Source organism: Convolutriloba macropyga, chromosome 2 (genome assembly GCF_964194025.1).
Source record: "Convolutriloba macropyga chromosome 2, txConMacr16.3, whole genome shotgun sequence".
Taxonomy (NCBI): Eukaryota; Metazoa; Xenacoelomorpha; order Acoela; family Convolutidae; genus Convolutriloba; species Convolutriloba macropyga.
The window spans coordinates 35039669-35064038 of record NC_134469.1 but is presented as its reverse complement, the minus strand read 5'-3'; the positions used below and the strand labels follow the sequence as shown (position 1 = coordinate 35064038).

Sequence of the window (24370 nt, the reverse complement as noted above, 5' to 3'; positions counted from 1 at the left end):
AAACAGGCACGACCCATCAGTTCCGGCCACGAGCCATTACGACCTAGTAGTGCCCGCTACGAGCCAACTTGACCCCAGCGGTGCCCACCACGAGCCAACACGACCCAGCAGTGCGCGCCACAAGCCAACAAGATCCAGCAGTGCCCGCCACGAGCCAGCACGACCCAGCAGTACCCGCCACGAGCCAGCACGACCCATCAGTGCCACTCACGAGCCAGTACGACCTAGTAGTGCCCACTACGAGCCAACTTGACCCCAGAAGTGTCCACCACAAGCCAGCCCGAACCAGCAGTGCCCGTCACGAGCCAGCACGACCCATCAGTGCCCACCACGACTCAGCAGTGCCCGACAAGAGACAACACGACCACAGCAGTGACGGTCACGAGCCAGCACGACCCAGCAGTGCCCACCACGAGCCATCACCACACAGCAGTGCCCGCCACGAACCAGCACGACCCCAGCAGTGCCCACCACAAGCACGCATGACCCGAGCAGTACCCGCTATGAGCCAGCAAGGCCCTGCAGTGCCCGCCGCGAGCCAGCATGAACCAGCAGTGCCCGTTATGACCCAGCAGTGCCCGCCACGAGCCAGCGCGATCCCAGCAGTGCCCGCCACGAGACAGCACAACCCAGCAGTGCCCACCACGAGCCAGCACGACCCCAGGAGTGCCCGCTACGAGCCAGCACAACTCATCAGTATCCGCAACGAGCCAGTACGACCTAGTATTGCCCGCTACGAGCCAGCACAACACAGCAATGCCCGCTACGAGCCAGCACCACACAGCAGTGCCGGCCACAAACAGGCACGACCCATCAGTTACCGCCACGAGCCATTACGACCTAGTAGTGCCCGCTACGAGCCAACTTGACCCCAGCAGTGCCCACCACGAGCCAACACGACCCAGCAGTGCGCGCCACAAGCCAACAAGATCCAGCAGTGCCCGCCACGAGCCAGCACGACCCAGCAGTACCCGCCACGACTCAGCAGTGCCCGACAAGAGCCAACACGAACCCAGCATTGCCGGTCACGAGCCAGCACGACCCAGCAGTACCCACCACGAGCCAGCACGACACAACAGTGCCCACCACGAGCCAGCACGACCCCAGCAGTGCCCGACACGAGCCAGCACGACCCACCACGACCACAGCAGGGCTCGCCACGAGCCAGCATGGCCTAGCAGTGCCTGCCACGAGCCAGCACGACCAAACAGTGTCCGGCACATGCCCGCACGACCCCAGCAGTGCCCGCCATGAGCCAGCAAGTCCCCAGCAGTGCCCGCCGCGAGCCAGAATGGCCCAACAGTGCCCGCTACGTCCCAGAAGTGCACGCCACGAGCCAGTACGACCCAGCACTGCCCACTACGAGCCAGCAAGCCCAAGCAGTGTCCGCCACGAGCCAACACGACACAGCAGTGCCCACCACGAGCCAGCACGACCCCAGCAGGGCTCGCCACGAGCCAGCATGGCCTAGCAGTGCCTGCCACGAGCCAGCACGACCAAACAGTATCCGGCACGAGCCCGCACGACCCCAGCAGTGCCCGCCATGAGCCAGCAAGTCCCCAGCAGTGCCCGCCACGAGCCAGAATGGCCCAGCAGTGCCCGCTACAACCCAGAAGTGCACGCCACGAGCCAGCACGACCCAGCACTGCCCAATACGAGCCAGCACGCCCAAGCAGTGTCCGCCACGAGCCAGCACGACCCAGCAGTACCCGCCACGACTCAGCAGTGCCCGACAAGAGCCAACACGAACCCAGCATTGCCGGTCACGAGCCAGCACGACCCAGCAGTACCCACCAGGAGCCAGCACGACACAACAGTATCCCAACACGAGCCAGCACGACCCCATCAGGGCTCGCCACGAGCCAGCATGGCCTAGCAGTGCCTGCCACGAGCCAGCACGACCAAACAGTGTCCGGCACGAGCCCGCACGACCGCAGCAGTGCCCGCCATGAGCCAGCAAGTCCCCAGCAGTGCCCGCCGCGAGACAGAATGGCCCAGCAGTACCCGCTACGACCCAGAAGTGCACGCCACGAGCCAGCACGACCCAGCACTGCCCACTACGAGCCAGCACGCCCAAGCACTGTCCGCCACGAGCCCACACGACCCATCAGTGCCCGCCATGAGTCAGCACGACCCATCAGTGCCCGCAAAGAGCCAACACGACCCCAACAGTGCCAGCCACGAGCCACCACGACCCAGCAGTGCCCACCACGAGCCAGCACGATCATAGCAGTGCCCGCCACGAGCCAGCACGACCCCAGCTGTGCCCGCCACGAGACAGCTCGACCTCGCAGTGCCTGCTACGAACCAGCACGACCCCAGCAGGACCAGCCACGAGCCAGCACGACCTAGCAGTGCCCGCCACGAGCCAGCACAAACCAACGGTACCTGGCACCAGCCCGCACGATCCCAGCAGTGCCCACCATGAGCCAGCAAGACCCCAGCAAGGCCCGCCGCGAGCCAGCATGACCCAGCAGTGCCCGCTACAACCCAGCAGTGCCCACCACAAGCCAGCACGATCCCAGCAGTTCCCGCCACGAGCCAGTACGTCCCAGCAGTCCACGCCACGAGCCAGCACAACCCAGCAGTGCCCGCCACGATCCAGTACGACCAAGCAGTGTCCGCTACGAGCCAAATTGACCCCAGCAGTGCCCGCCCCGAGCTAGCACGACCCAGCAGTGCCCGCCATGATCCAGTACGACCAAGCAGTGTCCGCTACGAGCCAAATTGACCCCAGCAGTGCCCGCCACGAGCCAGCACGATACAGCAGTGCCCGCCACGAGCCAGCACGACCCAGCAGTGCCCTACACGAGCCCGCAAGACCCCGAGGGAATCTATGTGTATTCTTTGCAGTAAATGCGACAAACTAACACGCAGAATGGTCCAAAAAATCAACAACAAAAACAGGATAACATATTGCGTCAAAAAAAATTAAAACCCTGTTTTCTACCGAATGGGAACCGTGGAATCACAGAAGTGGTGGCAAGCTTACAAGAAAGTCAAAACGGTCAATGCCAGCAACCAGAAATCTCAACAGCATAACAGGTCAATAACAATGCAAATCCTCAACAAACCGCATCAGCCCAATTCTCTACACCAATCCCATTATCAACTCAAATTAACTGGAACCATTATTGTAGTTATTCGCAACCAAACAGTATCCTCAGCATCAACCAGACTTTTCCAATTATTAGCCCCGAAGAAAATGGTCCTTTAATTCATCATCGTGTTGCGCAAAACATCTCTCCTGCGCTAAGCCATACACATTTTCAACCGAGCCACAGCAGCCGGCATCTCTTAAACTGGAAGGAAAAAGAATCGCTCAAATAACTTGGTGTGGTAAGTAACCTGCCTGAAATTTTTGGTCAAAATCAACAAAAGGCCTCACCCAACCAAAACAATTGCCAAAAAGGTTTCGTAGCCTCTGCTACCAAGCAGATGCTACATCCAGTAGGCCTACATCAGCAACTGCCAACGACAACTGAACAATATGTTTAACCTAAAAGCTGTACAAACCCTTAACAATCCTCTTCGGAAAATGCAAATGATCTCCAACAAACAACTCACAATAGAAAAAATTCTAATCAACAAACTGCGCACCCAAAATATTCCGACAGCTATCATCATCAGCTGTTCTTTCGAAGTATCTATCGCTCAGTGAAGCTACCAGACATACGAATACAAACGTTCGATGAAGACCCATTGAAGGGAACGAATGGTCCTACATGTTTTACTCAGCTATTCGTCGAAACCGTGACATCACTGACAATGAAAGAATGAGTTACCTGCAAACATTGGTCGTTGGACGGGCAAGAGAAGCCATTTCGGGATATCTATGTAACCCCAGATTCTATCATGATGCCTTATCGGAATTTGAAAGACGCTTTGGAAATCCTCAACACGTTGTCGCTGCCCTCACCAAAGTACTCGAACAGTGGCACAGACCGCAAGCAATCGACCATGTAACATTGATAAGCTACACTTCTTTCCAGAGAAAACTATTCCAAACATTTAATGCACATGGTTTTTACGCTGACTTGAGCTCTACCTAATTAGGCCAGATTGCCCGAGATAATCTACCATGGTCATTGAAAATACCTAGTCGGCAATTGAAGTCCATTTCCATGATTGGAAGACCTCTCGATATGGATGGATAAACAGGCTAGGGCCTGTGAACATCTGCAAGACAACAGCTTTTCCAGCAACGACATGAACAACGAAAAATACGACAAGAACGACCGCAATAGAGGTATATTTAACCTTAAATCTAACTTCAAGCTCAAAAAAAGAAACGGAAACCAAAATTATAGCCAATCTGGCTATAACAAAAACAACCACAAACACAACCCAAACAATAACAACCAAAACGCAAACGAACATCACAACAACGCCAACAGAGTTGAAATATTTGAAAGCAACAGAAACAACAACAGTAGTTTTGTTCACAAACCATTCAATCCAAAGAAACAGCACTGTCAACAAAACAGAAGCTGAAACTGTCCGGTTGATCAAGGAGAACATTAGGTAGGGACGAGGCCTAAATTTCTGCAAATGTCACCCTGTGAAGGTAATGCTGAAGTCAAAATAGTTTTCTCTGCTACAATTGTCTATGCTCAACCCATAACGCAAAAACATGTCCATGTAAAGTCTCATGCAGACATTGTTTACGGAAACAACACTCAATGCTATATGACAACAATTACGTCTCCTAGCAAAAAAACAAACGCTACTCAACACGATTTACGACTATGCGAGTCCTTTGACGAGATCAGCAAAGAAACGACAACACAAATCTACACGTCAGTTTCCCTCGAAAAATTGGAAATCAGCCTCCTACCGGTCCCAACTTTACGGTTCCAACGAAACCTGCGAATGTTATGCCTTACTTGACAGCTGCAGCGCGATCCCACATGTTTTTGATCCCGTGGTAAACAATCTCAATGCAACACAAAACAAGCCAAAACCGTACAGTTTGATATTGGACTATTTAACAGTAGAAAACCACTGTTTCGCTTGAATTACGTTTATTCAATTAACAATTGTCATTTTGATGATGCCCCCAATTTAGAACTGAACGTTGATTGCAGCAAACATCCTCATTTGCAACACATCAGGTTTCCCCAGCTGGAAAACAATCGCATCCAAGTATTACTGGGAATTGACGCAACAAAATACATTTTCGAACGAGAGTTTTTACAAGGACCCAAAAACACGGCATTTGCAATTAGGAATCTATTAGGCTGGACTTTAACTGGTCCAATCAAATTCGGCCATGAGGAACAACAAAGAACCAATTTCCTTTCTCTTAGTTTTGAAGCATTTGACAGAGAAATGACGCTCACAACAAATGAAGAAGATCCCCTAGCAGATTATATAACCAGCTTCTGAAAGATAGATTCATCGGGAACGCAAAATGAAATGAAACCCCTTTATCAAAATATGACACCAAACAGATTAAAATACTGAATGAGAGAGTGCGCACACAGGTGAGAGGTACGAAATAGGCCTCCTCTGGAAAGAAAAAGTTAATTTGGAGAACAACTATCCTGTAGCCAAGGCACAAATTCAAAGCCTCGAAAAGAAACTAAGCAAAGATCAGCTGCTGAAAGAGGTGTATCAGAAGACACTCCATACAGATATTGAAAAAGGATATAACAAACCAGTTATATTCTCCAGCATCACTCCTAGACGCTTATGGTACCTACCACTTCTGGAAGATAGATTCATCGGGAACGGAAAATGAAACGCCTTTATCAAAAGATGACACCAGAGCACTTAAAATACTGAAGGATACAGTGCGGAGGTGCGAGATCGGCCTCCTGTGGACACGAAAAGTGACTTTGGAGTGAAAAGTGAATCCAACCCCTATAAGCCTGGAAAGGTACGGAGAGTTTCAAAAGCTGCATCCGTTTTCAGAGGAAACTCTCTGAACAGTAACCTTTTGACAGGCCCAGACCCGATCAACAATATGGTTAGTCTCTTGCTTCGTTTCAGAGAAAATCCAGCTGCAATCAGCGCCAATATTGAGGCGGTGTTTATGCAGGTTGGTGAGAAAGACCAGCCTTCAATGAGATTTCTCTGGCCTACAAATCACAGCGTGAAGCAATTCCAGCACACCCGTCTCATCTTTGGCGCTCAATGCTCTCCATCAACAGCCATTTTATTGCTTCAGAAAACGGCAGCACATTTTGCAGCGAACCAAACGATTCAAAATCTGGTTAAAAACAGCTTTTACATGGACGATCTCGCACATTATTTGGAAAAGGTTGAGATTGCACAAGAAGCCGCAGTGTCACTGAAGAAAGCCCTCCTGAGTGTCGGCTTTAACTTGACACAATTTGTCTCCAATGAGCAAAAGTCAATATACAATGTCAACGATATTGATGAAAACAACGAGGACTGTCAACGCGTACTTGTGGTTCAATGAAATAAATCAACTGACAAGTTTGTCCATCAGAAACCATCAAAGTTCGATACCAACGCAGCGAAATACACTATTCGAAAAGTACTCTCTCTAATTGCAAGCCTTTTTGACCCGTTAGTGATCATAGTGCCTGTAATCATCACTCTTAAGATTATACTACAACAGATATGGAAAGAGGGTCTAGCATGGGATGACCGCCTGCCTAATGAGAAGCGTAAATCAAATCAAACTTGGTTAGACAATTATATGTGCTCTAACCCAATCGAAATCCCTCGCTGTCTAACACGGAGAATACAAACACGACTGGTGCGACAAACAATTCAACAGTGATTGCAGCCAAAAATTTCTCAGAATTGACAAAGTTGTTAAGGACAACAGCCCAAGTATTTCGGTTCATCGATATCTTGCGAACTAAACCCAAAAGAGCGCTCAACATCAACGACGTCGAACTCCAAGAACCACCTTATCCAGTTCTCACAGCAGAATTGCTATGGTCCCTCAATCGCTCTACTGAATAAAAACCAGAACCTGCCGTCCAGAGACAAACTTCTACCGCTCTGACCCTTTCTGAAAGATAATATCTTAGGAGTTAGTGGCAGAACAAAGAGAAGTACATTGGGGTATAACACAAAGCAACCAATTCTTCTTAACACAAAGGAATCAACCGCCCAACTATTCTTGGAGAAGTGCCGTGAAATCTGCATGCACTTTGGAACAGAGTATGGCAAAAAATTCGTACAGAAAAGTTACTAAGTTTTTGGCTTAAGAGACTCCTTACGCAGCATTTCACACAAGTGCATTAAATGTAGACGCTTTAAAGGACAATGTCTTCAGCCACCTATGGCAGATCTGCCTGATGCCCGATTTCCAGAAAACGAATCACCTGTAACCTTCACGAATGTAGGACTTGATTATATTGGGCCCTTCGACGTTATTCAAAGAGGCAAAAATAGAAGGCCTATATCTGTCTATTCAACTGCTGATTGACTCGAGCGGTACACTTGGAAGTGACAGAAGATCTGACAACATCACTTCCCAGATTCATTGCTCGACGTGGACAACCACGGCTCTTACTCAGTTTTTACAAGGACCCAAAAACACGCCATTTGCAATTAGGAATCTATTAGGCTGGACTTTAACTGGTCCAATCAAATTCGGCCATGAGGAACAACAAAGAACCAATTTCCTTTCTCTTAGTTTTGAAGCAGTTGACAGAGAAATGACGCTCACAACAAATGAAGAAGATCCCCTAGCAGATTATATAACCAGCTTCTGAAAGATAGATTCATCGGGAACGCAAAATGAAATGAAACCCCCTTTATCAAAAGATGACACCAGACAGATTAAAATACTGAATGATACAGTGCGCACACGGGCAAGAGGTACGAAATCGGCCTCTTCGGGAAAGAAAAAGTTAATTTGGAGAACAACTATCCTGTAACTAAGGCACAAATTCAAAGCCTCGACAATAAACTAAGCAAAGATTAGCTGCTGAAAGAGATGTTTCAGAAGACACTCGATTCAGATATTGAGAAGGGATATGTCAAACCAGTTATTTTCTCCATCATCGCTCCTAGACGCGTATGGTACCTACCACATCATCCAGTCACCAACCCCTATAAGCCTGGAAAGGTACGGCGAGTTTCAAATGCTGCATCCGTTTTCAAAGGAAACTCTCTGAACAGTAACCTTTTGACAGGCCTAGACCTGATCAACAACCTGGTTGGTCTCCTGCTTCAATTCAGAGAAAATCCAGTTGCAATCAGCGCAGATATTGAGGCGATGTTTATGCAGGTAGGTATAATTGAGCAAGACCAGCCTTCAATGAGATTTCTCTGGCCTACCAATCACAGCGTGAAGTAATTCCAGTACACCCGTCTCATCTTTGGCGCTCGATTCCCAACATCAACAGCCATTTTTGTCCTCCAGAAAACGGCAACAGATTTTGCGCCGGACCAAAGGATTCAAAATCTGGTTAAAAACAGCTTTTACATGGACGACTTCGCACATTCCTTCGAAATGGTGAGATTGCACAAGAAGCCGCAGTGTCTCTGAAGAAAGCCCTCATGAGGGTCGGCTTTAACATGACACAATTTGTCTCCAATGAGCAAAAAGCAATATACAATGTCAGCGACAGTGATGAAAACAGCGAGGACTGTCATCGCTTAATCGTCGTTCAATGGAATAAATCAACTGACAGATTTTTCCATCAGAAACCATCAAAGTCCGATACCAACACAGAGAATTACACTGTTCGAAAACTACTCTCTCTAATTGCATGCCTTTTTGACCCGCTAGGGATCATAGCGCCTGTAATCATCACTCTTAAGATTATACTACAACAGATATTGAAAGAGGGTCTAGCATGGGATGACCGCCTGCCTAATGAGAAGAGTAAATCAATTCAAACTTGGTTAGACAATTATATGTGCTCTAACCCAATCGAAATCCCTCGCTGTCTAACACGGAGAATACAAACACCACTGGTGCGACAAAAAATTCAACAGTGGTTGCAGCCAAAAATTTCTCAAAATTGACAAAGTTGTTAAGGACAACAGCCCAAATGTTTCGGTTCATCGAAATCTTGCGAACTAAATCCAAAAGAGCGCTCAACATCAACGACGTCAAAAACTCCAGGAACCACCTTATCCAGGTCTCAGAGCAGAATTGCTATGGTCCCTCAATCGCTCTTCTGAATAAAAACCAGAACCTGCCGTCCAGAGACAAACTTCTACCGCTCTGACCCTTTCTGAAGGATAATATCTTAAGAGTTGGTGGCAGAACAAACAGAAGTACATTGGGATATAACACAAAGCAGCCAATTGCTCTTAACGCAAAGGAATCAATCGCCCAACTATTCTTGGAGAAGTTCCATGAAATCTACACGCACTTTGGAACGGAGTTTGTCAAAAAAATTGCACGGAAAAGTTACTATGTTTTTGGCCTAGGAGACTCCTTACGCAGCATTTCACACAAGTGCTTAAAATGTAGACGCTTTAAAGGACACTGTCTTCAGCCGCCTAAGGCAGATCTGCCTGATGCCCGATTTCCAGAAAACGAATCAGCCGTAACATTTACGAATGTAGGAGTCGATAATGTTGGGCCCTTCGCCGTTATTCAAAGAGGCAAAAATAGAAGGCCTATGTCTGTCTTTTCAACTGCTTATTGACTCAAGCGGTACACTTGGAAGTGATAGAAGATCTGACAACATCAGTTTCCAGATTCATTGCTCGTCGTGGACCACCACGGCTCTTACTCAGTGATAACGGAATCAACTTCCTGGGAGCCAGAAAACAAATCAGAAGACAAAAGCTGCAGTTGGACCATGACTTTATCAAGGACAACCTGCTGAACCAGTCAATTGAATGGCGCCTCAGAATCAACTCTGAACGTTTCGACAGCCTTTGTTGATTCCTCAATGGAAGCCAAACTCGTACAACTTGATATTGGGCCATTTAACAGTAGAAAACCACTGTTTCGCTTGAATTACGTTTATTCAATTAACAATTGTCATTTTGATGATGCCCCCAATTTAGAACTGAACGTTGATTGCAGCAAACATCCTCATTTGCAACACATCAGGTTTCCCCAGCTGGAAAACAATCGCATCCAAGTATTACTGGGAATTGACGCAACAAAATACATTTTCGAACGAGAGTTTTTACAAGGACCCAAAAACACGGCATTTGCAATTAGGAATCAATTAGGCTGGACTTTAACTGGTCCAATCAAATTCGGCCATGAGGAACAACAAAGAACCAATTTCCTTTCTCTTAGTTTTGAAGCATTTGACAGAGAAATGACGCTCACAACAAATGAAGAAGATCCCCTAGCAGATTATATAACCAGCTTCTGAAAGATAGATTCATCGGGAACGCAAAATGAAATGAAACCCCTTTATCAAAATATGACACCAAACAGATTAAAATACTGAATGAGACAGTGCGCACACAGGCGAGAGGTACGAAATAGGCCTCCTCTGGAAAGAAAAAGTTAATTTGGAGAACAACTATCCTGTAGCCAAGGCACAAATTCAAAGCCTCGAAAAGAAACTAAGCAAAGATCAGCTGCTGAAAGAGGTGTATCAGAAGACACTCCATACAGATATTGAAAAGGGATATAACAAACCAGTTATATTCTCCAGCATCGCTCCTAGACGCTTATGGTACCTACCACTTCATCCAGTCACCAACCCCTATAAGCCTGGAAAGGTACGGAGAGTTTCAAAAGCTGCATCCGTTTTCAAAGTAAACTCTCTGAACAGTAACCCTTTGACAGGCCCCGACCTGATCAACAATCTGGTTGGTCTCCTGCTTCAACTCAGAGAAAATCCAGTTGCAATCAGCGCAGATATTGAGGCGATGTTTATGCAGGTAGGTATAATTGAGAAAGACCAGCCTTCAATGAGATTTCTCTGGCCTACCAATCACGGCGTGAAGCAATTCCAGTACACCCGTCTCGTCTTTGGCCCTCGATGCTCATCATCAACAGCCATTTTTTTGTCCTCCAGAAAACGGCAGCAGATTTTGCGCCGGACCAAAGGATTCAAAATCTGGTTAAAAACAGCTTTTAAATGGACGATTCCGTACATTCCTTTCAAACGGTGGAGATTGCACAAGAAGCCGCAGTGTCACTGAAGAAAACCCTCACGAGGGCCGACTCCAATGAGCAAAAAGCAATAGACAATGTCAACTATAGTGATGAAAACAGCGAAGACTGTCACCGCGTACTTGTGAATCAATGAAATAAATCAACTGACACAATTTTCCATCAGAAATCATAAAATTTAGATACCAACGCAGCAAAGTACATTGTTCAAAAACTTCTCTCTCTAATGGCATGCCTTATTGACCCACTAGGGATCATAGCGCCTGTAATCATCACTCTGAAGATTATACTACAAGAGATATGGAAAGAGGTTCTACCATGGAATGACCCCCTACCAAAGGAGAAGCGTAAATCAAATCAACCTTGGATAGACAATTATATGTGCTCTAAACCAATCGAAATCTCTCGCTGTCTAACACTGGATAAAGCGACCAGAAAAATTTATGAACTACACGTTTTTACGGATGCGTCTTAACTAGCCTATAGTGCCGTTGCTTATGCCAGAATTATCTCTGAACACGGCGTATCTTGTTGTTTCCTAAAGAGCATAGCCAAAGTTGATCCAATCCAGCAGCTCAGTATCCCATAACTCGAGCTTCAAGCCGCCGTCCTTGGAATCTGTTTAGCTCACTTCATCAAGAAACACCATAGCATAGAGTTCAAGCACACCACTTTTTGGTGTGACATGGCTTTCCTGGCTTGGATCGAAAACTCAGAAAAACTCAAAGTTTACGTAGGCAACCGGGTAAGTGCAATTCAAAGTCAATAGCAAACCAGCAGCTGGAGACAAATCACTGGGAAAATCAATCCAGCCGATCACGTTTCTCGAGGTATTCTTCCTGCTGACATTACAGAGCATTGGCTGAGCCCAACAGCAATTTTGTTCGAAACAAAAGAAAACTTTAACAATTTTCTCAACACGAAGAACAAGACAAACACCATTGGCGCGACAAACAATTCAACCAGTGGTTGCAGCAAAAATTTTCTCAAAATGGACAAAGTTGTTAAAGACAACAGCCCAAGTGTTTCGGTTCATTGAAATCTTGCGAATTAAATCCAAAAGAGCGCTCAACATCAACGACGGTCGAAAACGCCAGGAACCACATCCAGTGATACCTTATCCAGGAATCACAGCAGAATTGCTTTGGTTACTCAATCGCTCTTCTGAATAAAAACCAGAACCTGCCATCCAGAGTCAAACTTCTACCGCTCTCAACCTTTCTGAAGGATAATATCTTAGGAGTTGGTGCAAGAACAAAGAGAAGTACATTGGGATAAAACATAAAGCATCCAATTGTTCTTAACGCAAAGGATTTAATCGCCCGACTATTCTCGTAGCAGTGCGATAAAATCTGCATGCACTTTAGACCAGAGTATGTCAAAAATTTTGATCAGCAAAGTTACTATGTTTTTGGCCTAAGAGACTCCTTACGCAGCATTTCACAGAAGTCGTTTGATTGTAGACGCTTTAAAGGACACGGTCTTCAGCCACCTATGGCTGATCTGCCTGATGCCCGACTCCCAGAAAACGAATCACCCGTAACCTTCACGAATGTAGGACTCAATTATATTGGGCCCTTCCCCGTTATTGAGAGAAGCAAAGAGAAGGCCTATAATTGTCTTTTCAACTGCTTAGTGACTCGAGCGGTAGACTCGGTAAGTTACATCAGTTCGCAGATTCATTGCTTGATATGGACAACCACGGCTCTTAATCAGTGATAACGAGCTCTTCTTTTGGATTTGGGCTCAGCCAAATTGACTTGGGGCATCTTCACAACCATTGTCGCTGAAGTAGAATTTCTTGTTACTGCCCCTTGACGCACATTAGAAGCGACAACGAAGACGAAGATCCACTAACCCCAAATCTTTTCCGTATTGGTCGAGCATTTCCTAACGTACCAGCCTGTGTATTCAATGAGAACCGTTCTTCAAAGACGAAAAGTTGGATGCAGATCAGACAACGACTGGAAGCAATATGGAAGAGGCTGGTCCGAGAATACTTGCCTACTCTGAACGCCCGAAGGAAGTGGACCAATCCAGAATCAAAACTTGAAGTCAACGATGTTGTTTGGGTACTGGAAGAGTGGAGTCTTGGTACTGAGAGAGGAATTTGGCCATTAGGACGCGTGACAAGGACGTTCACCGGCCCCGACCAAACTGCTAGATCTTGTGAAGTAAAAACCACTCTAGGTCTTTTAACTCGCCCAGCTGTGAGATTAGCACATGTTTTCCCAAAACCAATCCAACTAGGTTAGGTTAGGCAGGCCCCGAGAATGTTATCGACATCGATAATCTTCTTTCATTGGCGCTAAACATTTACCGCAAAATTGTCATAATCGTTGTAAACTAAAAGCCAACAATGGAATTGAGGTAATTTTGAGGACTAAGGTTTTTTGAGAAACATCAAAGAACAGACTAGAAAGAAGGCAAGTCGACGATCCCCCACCGAGCACCAAACGACCCCCCCCCCCCAAGCGGCATCAACCTTGTCAAGTCGTAAAAAGACACACGTTTTCAGTTAATTGCTTCTCATTCGATAGCGATTAAAAGTTGGTTTTACAGATTGGGACTTTGAAAATTGCTAAACCAAAAAAGAGTCAGACGGCAATGAAAAACAAATCCCCAGTACGGCAAGGTAGCTCCGCTCACTTTACAGCACCGCAGCAGCCATAAGACAACCGACTAACGTCGGACAAATTTCTCTCCGACAACAGCTGAGTGGTTTTGTGTTAGTAGATAGCTTAAGCTCAGCGAGGTATCGGCTTGAGGTCAAGTTTGGGATGGGGTTCAAACCTCTTGCCCTGAAGATCTTGAACTTCATGAATTTGATTACCTCGAGTTTTACCTGTTCTCCAACAATCTTGGGGACGAAAAGTCAAAGCTACCAACAGCACCCAAATAATTGCGACAGATTTTGTTTCAGATCAATAAAAAAGCTGGTATTTATTGCAAAATTTTTCCTATTGCAACTACATCATAAAATTGAGTATAATTTGATCAAACTATTGTCTTGCATTAATAAAAAATGAGTTCAAAATTATTCCAGCTATTTCTTTAAACATATTGGACTTCGAAACAGTCACAGCAGACTTAAACATACGCATTCAAAAGTTTTCTCCAGAAACGGCAGTTTAACATGACAAAATTCTATTTCAACCATTACGTTTTCAAATGTCTTAGACCCTACAAAACTGCTCGAGCGCAATTAATGACTTCGGTTTGGTTAATAACTGCTGTCTAATATTTATGCATTGGTTTCAATAATTTTCAGCAGTTAGCACGATACTGGAAATGTGCAAATCATTACTCATTCGGTTGCTCCTGAACCCAGTCAGTGCACTTTGAACACGCTTATCATTGCTCAATCAAAAAATACAAGACTGATCACAAGCTGTGATTTTCAAAATCGACGGCTTAACAACTTTCACTCTTTTCAATGTATCAACTGCAGCACACTATTTTGTTTAAGACCTATCAATTTATTTGCTGATTCTACTATTACACTATTCTACTTCTATTATTACACTATTCTACTATTACTATTTCACAGATACAACTAGTATGAAAGAAGAACCATGTACCGAATAATAAATTTGACCAGCAAATCTAAAACAAATTTCAGCAAATGTATTCATCCCTGATCATTCATGTCAAAAATGTTTATCATCAACTGTTAACAATCTCTACGTGTCGTTTGTGAGCATCAGCAAAGGTGCCTTTCATGCTCTGGAAAATGAGTTTTGAGTCTTTCAATGCCCGCAACAGGAGGTCTCTGGCTCTGTGACCCTGCTTTGCCTGCACTCTTAAGATAATACGGTGTTGTGTCGGATGAGGAATCGTATATCTGAAATATTCAACTACATGCTCAAAAAACATTTTTAATAAGAACCAAAAACAATAAAACAATTGATATCTAGAGGTGGACGACTCCAGAGTAAACATGGCCCGAATATATGCCAATTGCTTTACACTTGTATTCAAGTTTTTCAAAAAAAAAATCTCCAATAGTTACATTTTGGGCACCTGCAACGCAACACTAAGACTGTTTGAAATGATCACATTTAACTGCTTGCTATGTTGTTATTACAGCGACACAACTTCAACGAATACCAACAGTCCTCAAGATAACGTCACATAAACTTGTCTGGGCTTAAATGGCGTTAAAACTTGCCTCCAATAAAATTTGACCATTAATTAACAGACTGCGGTGTTTTCAGGTGATCCCTTTCAAATTTTGTATAGAAAAATGCCAGTTTAAGGAAGAGGTAAGTCAAATGTATCCCCGTGAACATCATTCAAGTGAATGAACAAAAATTGCACTCACCTACTGTTTTCATTCCAATTTGTTCCCTATTAATTCTCTCACCTATCATTTTGGCAAAATTTTATCAGTTTGCAGAAGACCAATAAAACAAGACTGCTTTAAAAGACCTCACCCTTCCACGGAATTTTTAAAAATAATTTTGAGGTAAAATATTAGAGAAAAATTTTCAAAATACTTGCTCTCTAACAAAATCAAACCAAAATACGAAACGAAGAGAAGTCATGAACTTCGATGGCAGACAGCCAAAAAGCCTCCAATTGACATCAAAAGACTAATGAAAAATAAGCCCCAAAAACAAAGAGTGCCAGTCTATTCTCCTTGGCGGTGAAATGTCTTTATTTGATTTGGACAACATTTACTAACTGTAAATATTTTATCTCTAAAACGGTTTTTAATATTCGGTGTTCTGAAATTCACTAAGAGTTCAAATTGTAAACTGTAACGAGATCAAACCACCCAAAATTATAAAGCATATATCGTCTTTTAGACATAACAGATTGCCGAAAAACAGCTGCCGCTGACGCCACTGACCGACGTCGGCTTTGAAACAGTTAGCAAAAAATAAAGAAATTTTAAGTGTCAAAAACTGTTCCAATTTAGTCCGCAGTTTCGTTCGATTCGATATATATTGTGAGGAAGAGCTTAATACAAAAAGCAGTTGGAAGTTATACTCTAAGAAACTTGCATAACTTAAGGCACTAAGTCTTTGAACATTAAGCAATCTTTGACTCTGAACGTATTTGCATAAAATTGCTGAAGGAATTCTTAATTATATTCAGTTGAAACGTTGAGGTAAGCCGGAAGTCAAACGCTGAAGTAGTGACAATCCAAAAAATTCTATGAACTAACAAACCAAATATCGGCAATTTTCCATCAACATTGCACCTTGACAGCCCAGAAAGCATAGGACACTAGATAGGCAAAAAATATACAAAAAAACTATATGAAAACAATTTTCAATATCCTTTTCTACCCACAATTAGTGTTGTCCAAATCAGAAAAAAAGAGGAATTTAGATAAGTATTGATACTGTGCGTGATCATAAAGCATACGCTATCAGTAAATTTTCATCAACGTCATACTTTGACAGCACAGAACACATAGGACACTAAATCAACACATAGGACAAAAATAGACAAAAACAATCTAAATACAATTTTTAAAAAATTCTCAACAAAAACTACAACTGAGAAAGCAAATTCTTGTTCGAACACTGTATTCTGAATCTGCTACAAAAATAGAGATACATTTTCACGCCGCAAAACCACTCACTTTTTCGCTCCACTTCCTGTTTCGGCGTGACCAAAATCATCTCTTCAATTTGAACTAGCAAATCATGGAAAAGTGTTAAGTCACGAAAATCAAGAAAATGTGACATAAAGACATAGCAGGAAGATTCCGGAACCGACTCAATTTAGACATTCACTATGGACCCAGCAAACCACTCATTAAATGAGCGTATTAATTAATTTAGTAATCATTTTGAAATATCAGTTAGATGAAAAATCACGAGAAAAGCCAAAATTGATATCTGGAAAAACATCTGATAAAAATTCTTCACAAGCTGCGATTCAAGAAATATTATTGGCAAAACTGCTTGCAAAACAGATAGTCATCATTTAAAAAATGTCTAACATCCGATTTAAAAAAGTTACATACACAGAAAACCGAGCATAGGAGAAAAAGATGTTACAAAGTTTAAAATCTACTACCGGACAATTATTCTCGGAAACATTTAAAACAAAATATTGCTCGATCAGTGAAACTTCCAATGCTATTCAGAAATCATAATCAACAAATAAGAAATGTAAACAATAAAAACCAATATAAATTACAAATATATAATTTTTTAGTAAAAATGACTATGTATAAACTTGAAAAGTCAAATGTTAATAGCAAAAGACCCTAGAACCTAGATAATAGCTCTAGATTGAATATTGAACAAAAGAAATTGCAAAAAGCTTAAATTTAGAGAAAAAATGGGCAAAACAGAACTGAAAACAAAAATATCGAAACCAAACGCCAACTACTTAAACCGATAAGGTCAACAGAAAAGCGAAAAAGATTACAAAAAAGGAGTTTACAAAAACTCCGAGACAGCCTATAAGAGAGCAAATTGCAATAACAGCGCTAAATTACATTTTAAAGTCTAATATTTGCTTCAAAATTTCAAAACGATTCCAAACGTACTATTTCTAGTTCCGATAACTCAGAAAAGAAATTCAGAAGTTAAATCTAAATAACCCGCTTCGAAAAAACTGCAAGTGATCAAAAAATATTCTCTCTTTGCTCAAAATTTTTTCGCGGCCTATTTTTATCGCTCTCTCTCTCTCTATCTTATAATGTTGCTTGAACAAGAACCACTCTGAAATTTTATCTCTGCTTGCCTTTTTTTCAGCCAGCAGATTAACCTAAACAATTTCACGTGCTGCAATCCACTTCTAAAACATCCTCAAAAAATTGAAGTAAACAATTTGAAAAATAGATCACCATTACTCCTCTTCGAGTTGTAAAAAAGACAGCGCCTAATTGAATGCAATTTTTTGATTTGTAAAGAACACCCAAAAGCAAAAAAAACATGTTTTCCTTCTAACAGGTTTTTTTACAGCTTTTTCAAACCTGCACTACATTTTGTAATTGCTTTATAAAAACAGAACTAGCCAATAAGGAATACAAAAGCCGGCTCTTCTTCTCTACGGTGCCTAAACAAACAGTGAAAATATGACTGCAGAAAAAACCGGCCTCGCATAGAAATTCCATTTTATTAAAAAAATTGTTGGTACAATAAAATCATTCACTAGACAATAAAACGTTTGAACAGAATAAATTAGTTATCCTTGCAAAGTACATGAGACCTGTTAACGCAGCAGAAAGAGAAAACAGCAAAAAATAAAGAAAATTATCAAAAATTTTCAAGACAATTAACATCAAAATCAGAACTGTTAACCGTCCAATAGGGGACCGCCAACCGTTTTCATGACGCACCATTATAACGCATGTACTGCCTTTTCGAAACATTCTTGAAAACAAAAACCGAAGAGATAAGTCAAATTGCAGCACGTGAAAAAGCTTCCGATATGCGATCGTCATTTTATTCTACCAGTTTGAAAATTTATAAATTGTCAACTAGTCATTTCTTTGCTCGCTTTACATCGGTTTGACTAAAATCGCCACTTATATTTATTTACTAATCTCCGTCAGAATTTTAAATGGCGCAACACCGTGCAACAAAATGTATATTAGGTTTGAAATTAGACTATCGTAATCAGTTTATAGCATTACAAATCCTACTTTAAAGCCTATATGATTGAAATGCATCATCTGTTATTGTTGATATCCATTAAAAGCGGAAATTCTGACGTATAAAATTTAACAGAAAATGAATCAATTAATGAAACTACTCGACAAAACATCCCAGGCAAACTCAGTCATCGAAACCTCCATTAAATAAAACAAACGAAAATTTCTTTCGAAGAACGAAACTGCTGTATAACAGCACTCTGAGCGTATATGAAAGTTTTGAAACTATCCGCAATAAAGCGTGTATTCAAAGGATTTACTAGAATATCTTCCTCAAACATTACTTCGAAGAAAACATTTACCTGGACAGTGATATGCAGATGTGGCAATTGTAACCCTCTAAACAATATAAAACGGACTGAAAAATTATTATTATCATTATTATGATTCCCACACTCTTATCCTATTATATTATGTGCGGAAATCAACTGCTAACTTAGATGCATTTCTAATAAATTTGAAGAGAACTCAGTCTTTAGATTAAAAAAATAGGTAAATTAAGAAATGCCCCTCCCCGACAATGGGTGAATATTGGCTAGTCCGGGGCCCTCCCAGCATTACGTCTTCATAAAGCATTTCTTATTGTTTAAATCTATCAATAAAATGATATATACAAACATCAGATGAGGAAGTAAAACAAAAGACAGAGAGCATTAGAAAACATAGCTGGCAGATTGCCAGAAAATAGCCGCAATAGCTTCGTAATCTGCAGTCTCAAAAAAAACAGTAAAAGACAGACCAAAAAAATTCGTCTTTTCATTAAAGGCTATGTTATATTTTGATTAAAAATCTGTATAAGTTTTTGCTGCCTTTATTAGCTGCTCTCAAATAACCTTCAATTAGAGTAACACACACCCATTTGACCTTCTCTCTTTGAATTAAAATAAATAAAAGTCAATTTCGAAGTGAGGAAGTCATTTTTGAGAGTTAGGTAAGTCAAATGTGACCAAAAAATTAATCATGCGAATGAACAAAAAACTCGCTCCACTAAGAGCGAAAAATGACGTCACGCACGCAATTCAGTTGAAATTGCATGAACGAATGAACAAAAAGCAGATTTGAAGTGGTTGTGACGTCATATGGCCGTAACAAAAATCGCGATGATGAAATAAAAAAAACATAGCAGGACAAGTCTTGACGTAAGTAGTAGAAGAAGATGACTAGAACCTCAACGGGGGGGGGACACTATGTATTAAGATAGGGAATGCAGAAATTGTCCCCCCTAGGGGGACACTTAGGGGGACATTTAATGCAATTCGCACTAAATGTCCCCCTAAGCGTCCCCCTAGGGGGACAATTTCTGCATTCCCTATCTAAAGACATAGTGTCCCCCCCGTTGAGGTTCTGCTCAGCTCCGAATTTTTTTTTCGAAAAAATTCTTCTATTTTACCTTTCGGCTGATTGTAACTTGGTTCAATTTGTTTACAAGCATGACCCAGTTTTTGTTACGACTAATTGTTTGCTGTGGCGTCTGTTTGTTTGTTTAGAACAGTGATATAAATTAAGCACTGCTATTGCTAGCATTGCGATTACATAATTTGTGTATGATAAAAGTATTCAGATCTAGTTTTTCATATTTGAGAATTTACCGCTAATGTGTGAAACATGTTTTGTGAATAAAAAAAGTTGTCGGAAAAATTTTTTTCAAATTTTGAAATTTCTGCCTTATAGGGATATCAGAACTTGTAAAAAATTTTTAAAAATGGGGTCGAAAAATATTTTTTTTGCGTTTTTTCGGCTTTAATCAATGTGAAATTGTGTGAAACATGTTTTTTGAGTAAAAAAAATTGTCGGAAAATTTTTTTTCAAAAATTGAAATTTTAACCCTATAGGAGGATCAGAACTTGTAAAAATTTTTGAAAAATGGGGTTGAAAAATTTTTTTGCGATTCTTCGGTTTGAATCAATGTAAATTTGTGTGAAACATGTTCTTTGAGTAAGAAAAGTTGTCGGAAAAAATTCAAAAATTTTTACCCTATACATACATACATACATACATACATACATAAATACACACACACACACACAAACACACACACACACAAACACACACACATTCACACATGTACTTCAACCTTGGGCGGAAAAAGCAAACAATTTCTTGTATAAGTATGTACTCACTTGTGGTCATGCAAATTTATGTTCACAAATGAGTACATATTATAGACTAAAACAAAGATAATTCGACTCACCTGTTTGTGGATGTTTAAACTAATAAGTGATATACTCGAGGATGGAGTAAGCAGAGAAAGAAAAGATCGTGTTCAAACATGTTCAGTGTGAGAAACAATTAAGAGTTTGAGAAACAAAACCGACCAATCAGAACAGAGGATTTAGTTCAAGTTGACAGCCAATCATAATTGAATAAATAAAACTTTCTAGCTGCAAGACCATGCGTTCAGTATACACTTAGAAATGAATACAATTGGAATAGAAGACATAAAGTTGATTCACGAAAAAACTGTATCACTGATAGGTAATCAAAATTTTAGTCACATATCACATCGTCAGTTATATTTTGTTGCAGCCTGCGCATTATTAGATCCAGAAATTGACGGAGAAATAGCACTTAAATTCAGACCCTATTGTGGTTTAATAGGAGCTGATAATTTACGACTAGATCCTTTACTGAAATATAGCAAAGTTTTACGACTTCAAGCGGCCTTACACGATGCAGCTGGACTCGTAAAAGATTGTAGGAACAAAGGTCCTGGATATGTATACGCTTTCCGTTATTCACCAATAAATAATTGTCTTTTTGGACATTTGACAGGAATACTGTTTGTGCTATCAGTGAAAATTTTCCATTCTCAATTATTCCGTGAGCTGGAATGCTAAAAAATTTTGGAAGCAAGTCCGCAAATACTGTTGTTCTCGATCTCGAAGGTTTCAAACTGAAGTCAATTGGATGCATTATCAAAGAACTCCAGTTCTATATATATTTTTCAAACCTCCAGTTATTTTATATATTTTTCAAACCTCCAGTTAGCTTTGCAGAATTACCGGCACACGATCAACAAACTGTTATTTGGTTGACACACAACCTGCACGGCCTCGATTGGGACGATGGCGATACACCTGAAAGTGACCTGAAAGCAGTTTGCTTAAGTTTCAGTTTCCGATTTACCCGGAAAAATTTTTTTGCAAACGGCACCGAAAAGTGTGAGGTCCTCAGCAAGTTGTTACAGAAAAAAGTTTACAATCTAGAAGATTTAAATTGTCCCCGCATTTCAGAAATACTTCCAGAGGAAACAGTTGCTTCTTGCAGTCTACATTCCAATAATTTTACAGCAAACTGTCAAGTATTCAATCATTGTGCAGAACGTAAAGCCAGAATATTTTCACAGTGGACACAAAGTGATGCACAGAGAAGAGACGGCAAGACTGACCACCTATCTGTCAGACAATTTGAAGATATTTACTTGCTTGACTCCTCTTGACGATCAGCCGATAGTAATATTCAACAGAGTTCAAGATCCCTGTGTACCAATACAGAACAATTATTCAGTTGATCAACAGAAGCGAGAAAATTTTTTCAACAGCAGACCCGGCGTTGCACAACAACCCCGCTACAACCCGCTGTATAGCACAGCAGCAAAACGTTACTTCGCAACAATTACGCTATCTCCAGAAGAACTAGACAGCTTCAGAGCTTTCCTCCCTGTGATTGATAACTTCTATCATTTCCAATTGTATGTGAAAAATAAACAGAGAGCTCGCGAACTGCAGAATCAATTCAATTATGGCGACAAACAAAACAATCGAGAAGCCACCGCTGGCACCAAAAGAGCAGCGAATCCCTCGTTGGAAACAATGGGCGGACAAAAAAGTTCCCCCCTTTAGGTTGAAAAAATTACTACCGGAACGCGAGCTAACTCTGAAAGAGATGCCAAATGAGTTGCGAGTTCATGTCTTGGAGCATCCCGAAGTTGAGAAAGTCTTCAGTCAACCATCGTATAAAGAAAATGACTCATCAACTGTTTGTTATAAACTAGAAATAAAAAGTCACATAAAAGGTTTCAATTTGTTTGAATTCTGTTATATGAAACAGTTGCCCATTGAAAACAATGAATAAATTACTTATCTGATATTTTGTATCGTTCTTGTTGCAATTAACTTTTGAGGCAAAAAATTATTTCAAATGCATCAAAGAGACGAGGCTGATGCGGGTGTCAGCAATTTAGTGTTTGATGTAAACAACAAAGAGAGACCTCCATGGCGTTGCTGTTCCAACTCATCGGTGCCACGGTCTGAAGTAATATTTTTTGTTCAAGTCAGTATCATAGTTCTAATGATCATCCTTTGCTTCACTATGCTCTTTCTTTTGTCAGAAAGTTGTGAAGAAAAATCAATTTGGATTGCATTGTTGTCAAGCTTAGTTGGTTATATTTTACCAAATCCAAAACTATGAACACAGTGATTCTGACACATGACAGGATATTCATAACAATTGTTGGACCCAGCGGTTCCGGTAAAACTGAGCTGATGTTTCACATGCTGCAGGGGAACAGTTTTTATCCGCGCTTTGAGAAAACTTATTACTTTTAAAAGGAGTTCCAACCACTGTTCAGGGAAAAGCGAGGTAGTATAGCACGCATTGAATTCATCAAATATTCAGGATTGGAGATAACGAAAAATCTTTCGAACTGTCTTCTTATATTTGACGACTCATTCGAGGAAATTTTTAATGACAAAGAGTTTGTAAAAATAGCTACGTCTGGACGCCATCGTAAACTTCATGTTATATATGTGAAGCATAATTTGTTTCATCAAAGCAAATGGTCGAGAACAATTGACCTAAACACCACTCATATAATTTTCTTCAAATCACTGCGTGACATTCAACAGATTGAATACCTTGGAAAACAGTTGAACTGTCTCCAATTACTCAAGGACGCATACAAATTAGCAACAGCTGAGCCAAACGGGCATTTAATCATTGATCTGGATCCAAAAACAAGTCAGGGTTTACGATTTGCATCACAAATTATTAGACCTGATCCTTCAATTTTTTACATTCCTGCACAAGAAGCAGTCATTACACCATTTACGAATGAAAAAGAGACACTTGCTTATGCTCAAGCAATGGGCAAATAGTACAAACAAAAACTCCAACATTGATTTCAGATTATTTAGTGACAGTGACTTCACTTGGTTTCTGAGTGATTGTGTGATGAACGTACTCTCTGGAGTTGTACCAGTCAACAAAAAAGAACTGAAAATGTTTGAAAAAACTCTGCGTCAACTTTCGAACAGAAAAGTTGGGAAAACGGAACGATTAAAACTCATTAAATCTCCCTCAGGTATCAGTCTCATCCAACTCATAGCAATACCCTGCATAGAGTATCTGGAACAAAATGCATACTGAAGAGTTTGTGTTAATACCTAAACAAATGTATACAAGAGAACAACCCTATATATCTCAATTACTCAGCAACAAAGATGTTCACAACCCAGCCAAGCAGTTATCGCTTCTCCAAAAAAACAAGTCACCATCAGCTCCCTCTGTCTCGCAACAGGATACAGAGCAACAAACTGACGCTTCAGTAGATGATAGAAGTGCAATAAACGAGTCTATGGAAAAATCATTTATGACAGACAACACATTAGCTATCAGACAAAGAGTGTTGAATGATATTAAAATCTTGAAAGGGATAAAATTTGGAAAAGCGAATAAAATACTGGAGATAATAGAGGAATCCGATTCTGTGTCCT

The 24370-nt window shown here is 41.6% G+C and overlaps 1 protein-coding gene across 2 annotated transcripts in view; it reads right to left on the bottom strand.

The window, feature by feature from the left end:
- Nucleotides 1-14605: 14605 nt before the first annotated feature.
- LOC142358624 (DNA-directed RNA polymerases I and III subunit RPAC2-like) overlaps nucleotides 14606-24370 on the bottom strand; it is a 72708-nt gene continuing 62943 nt past the window's right edge. The window contains exons 3-4 of one of the 2 annotated variants that reach the window (XM_075410078.1): nucleotides 18959-18995; nucleotides 14606-14876 (exon numbers count right to left, since the gene is read on the bottom strand). In XM_075410078.1, coding sequence (XP_075266193.1) covers nucleotides 14736-14876; nucleotides 18959-18995 — 178 coding nt within the window. In that variant the 3' untranslated portion in view covers nucleotides 14606-14735. The remainder of the gene's footprint in view (nucleotides 14877-18958; nucleotides 18996-24370) is intronic. The other variant, XM_075410077.1, reaches the window with a different exon arrangement.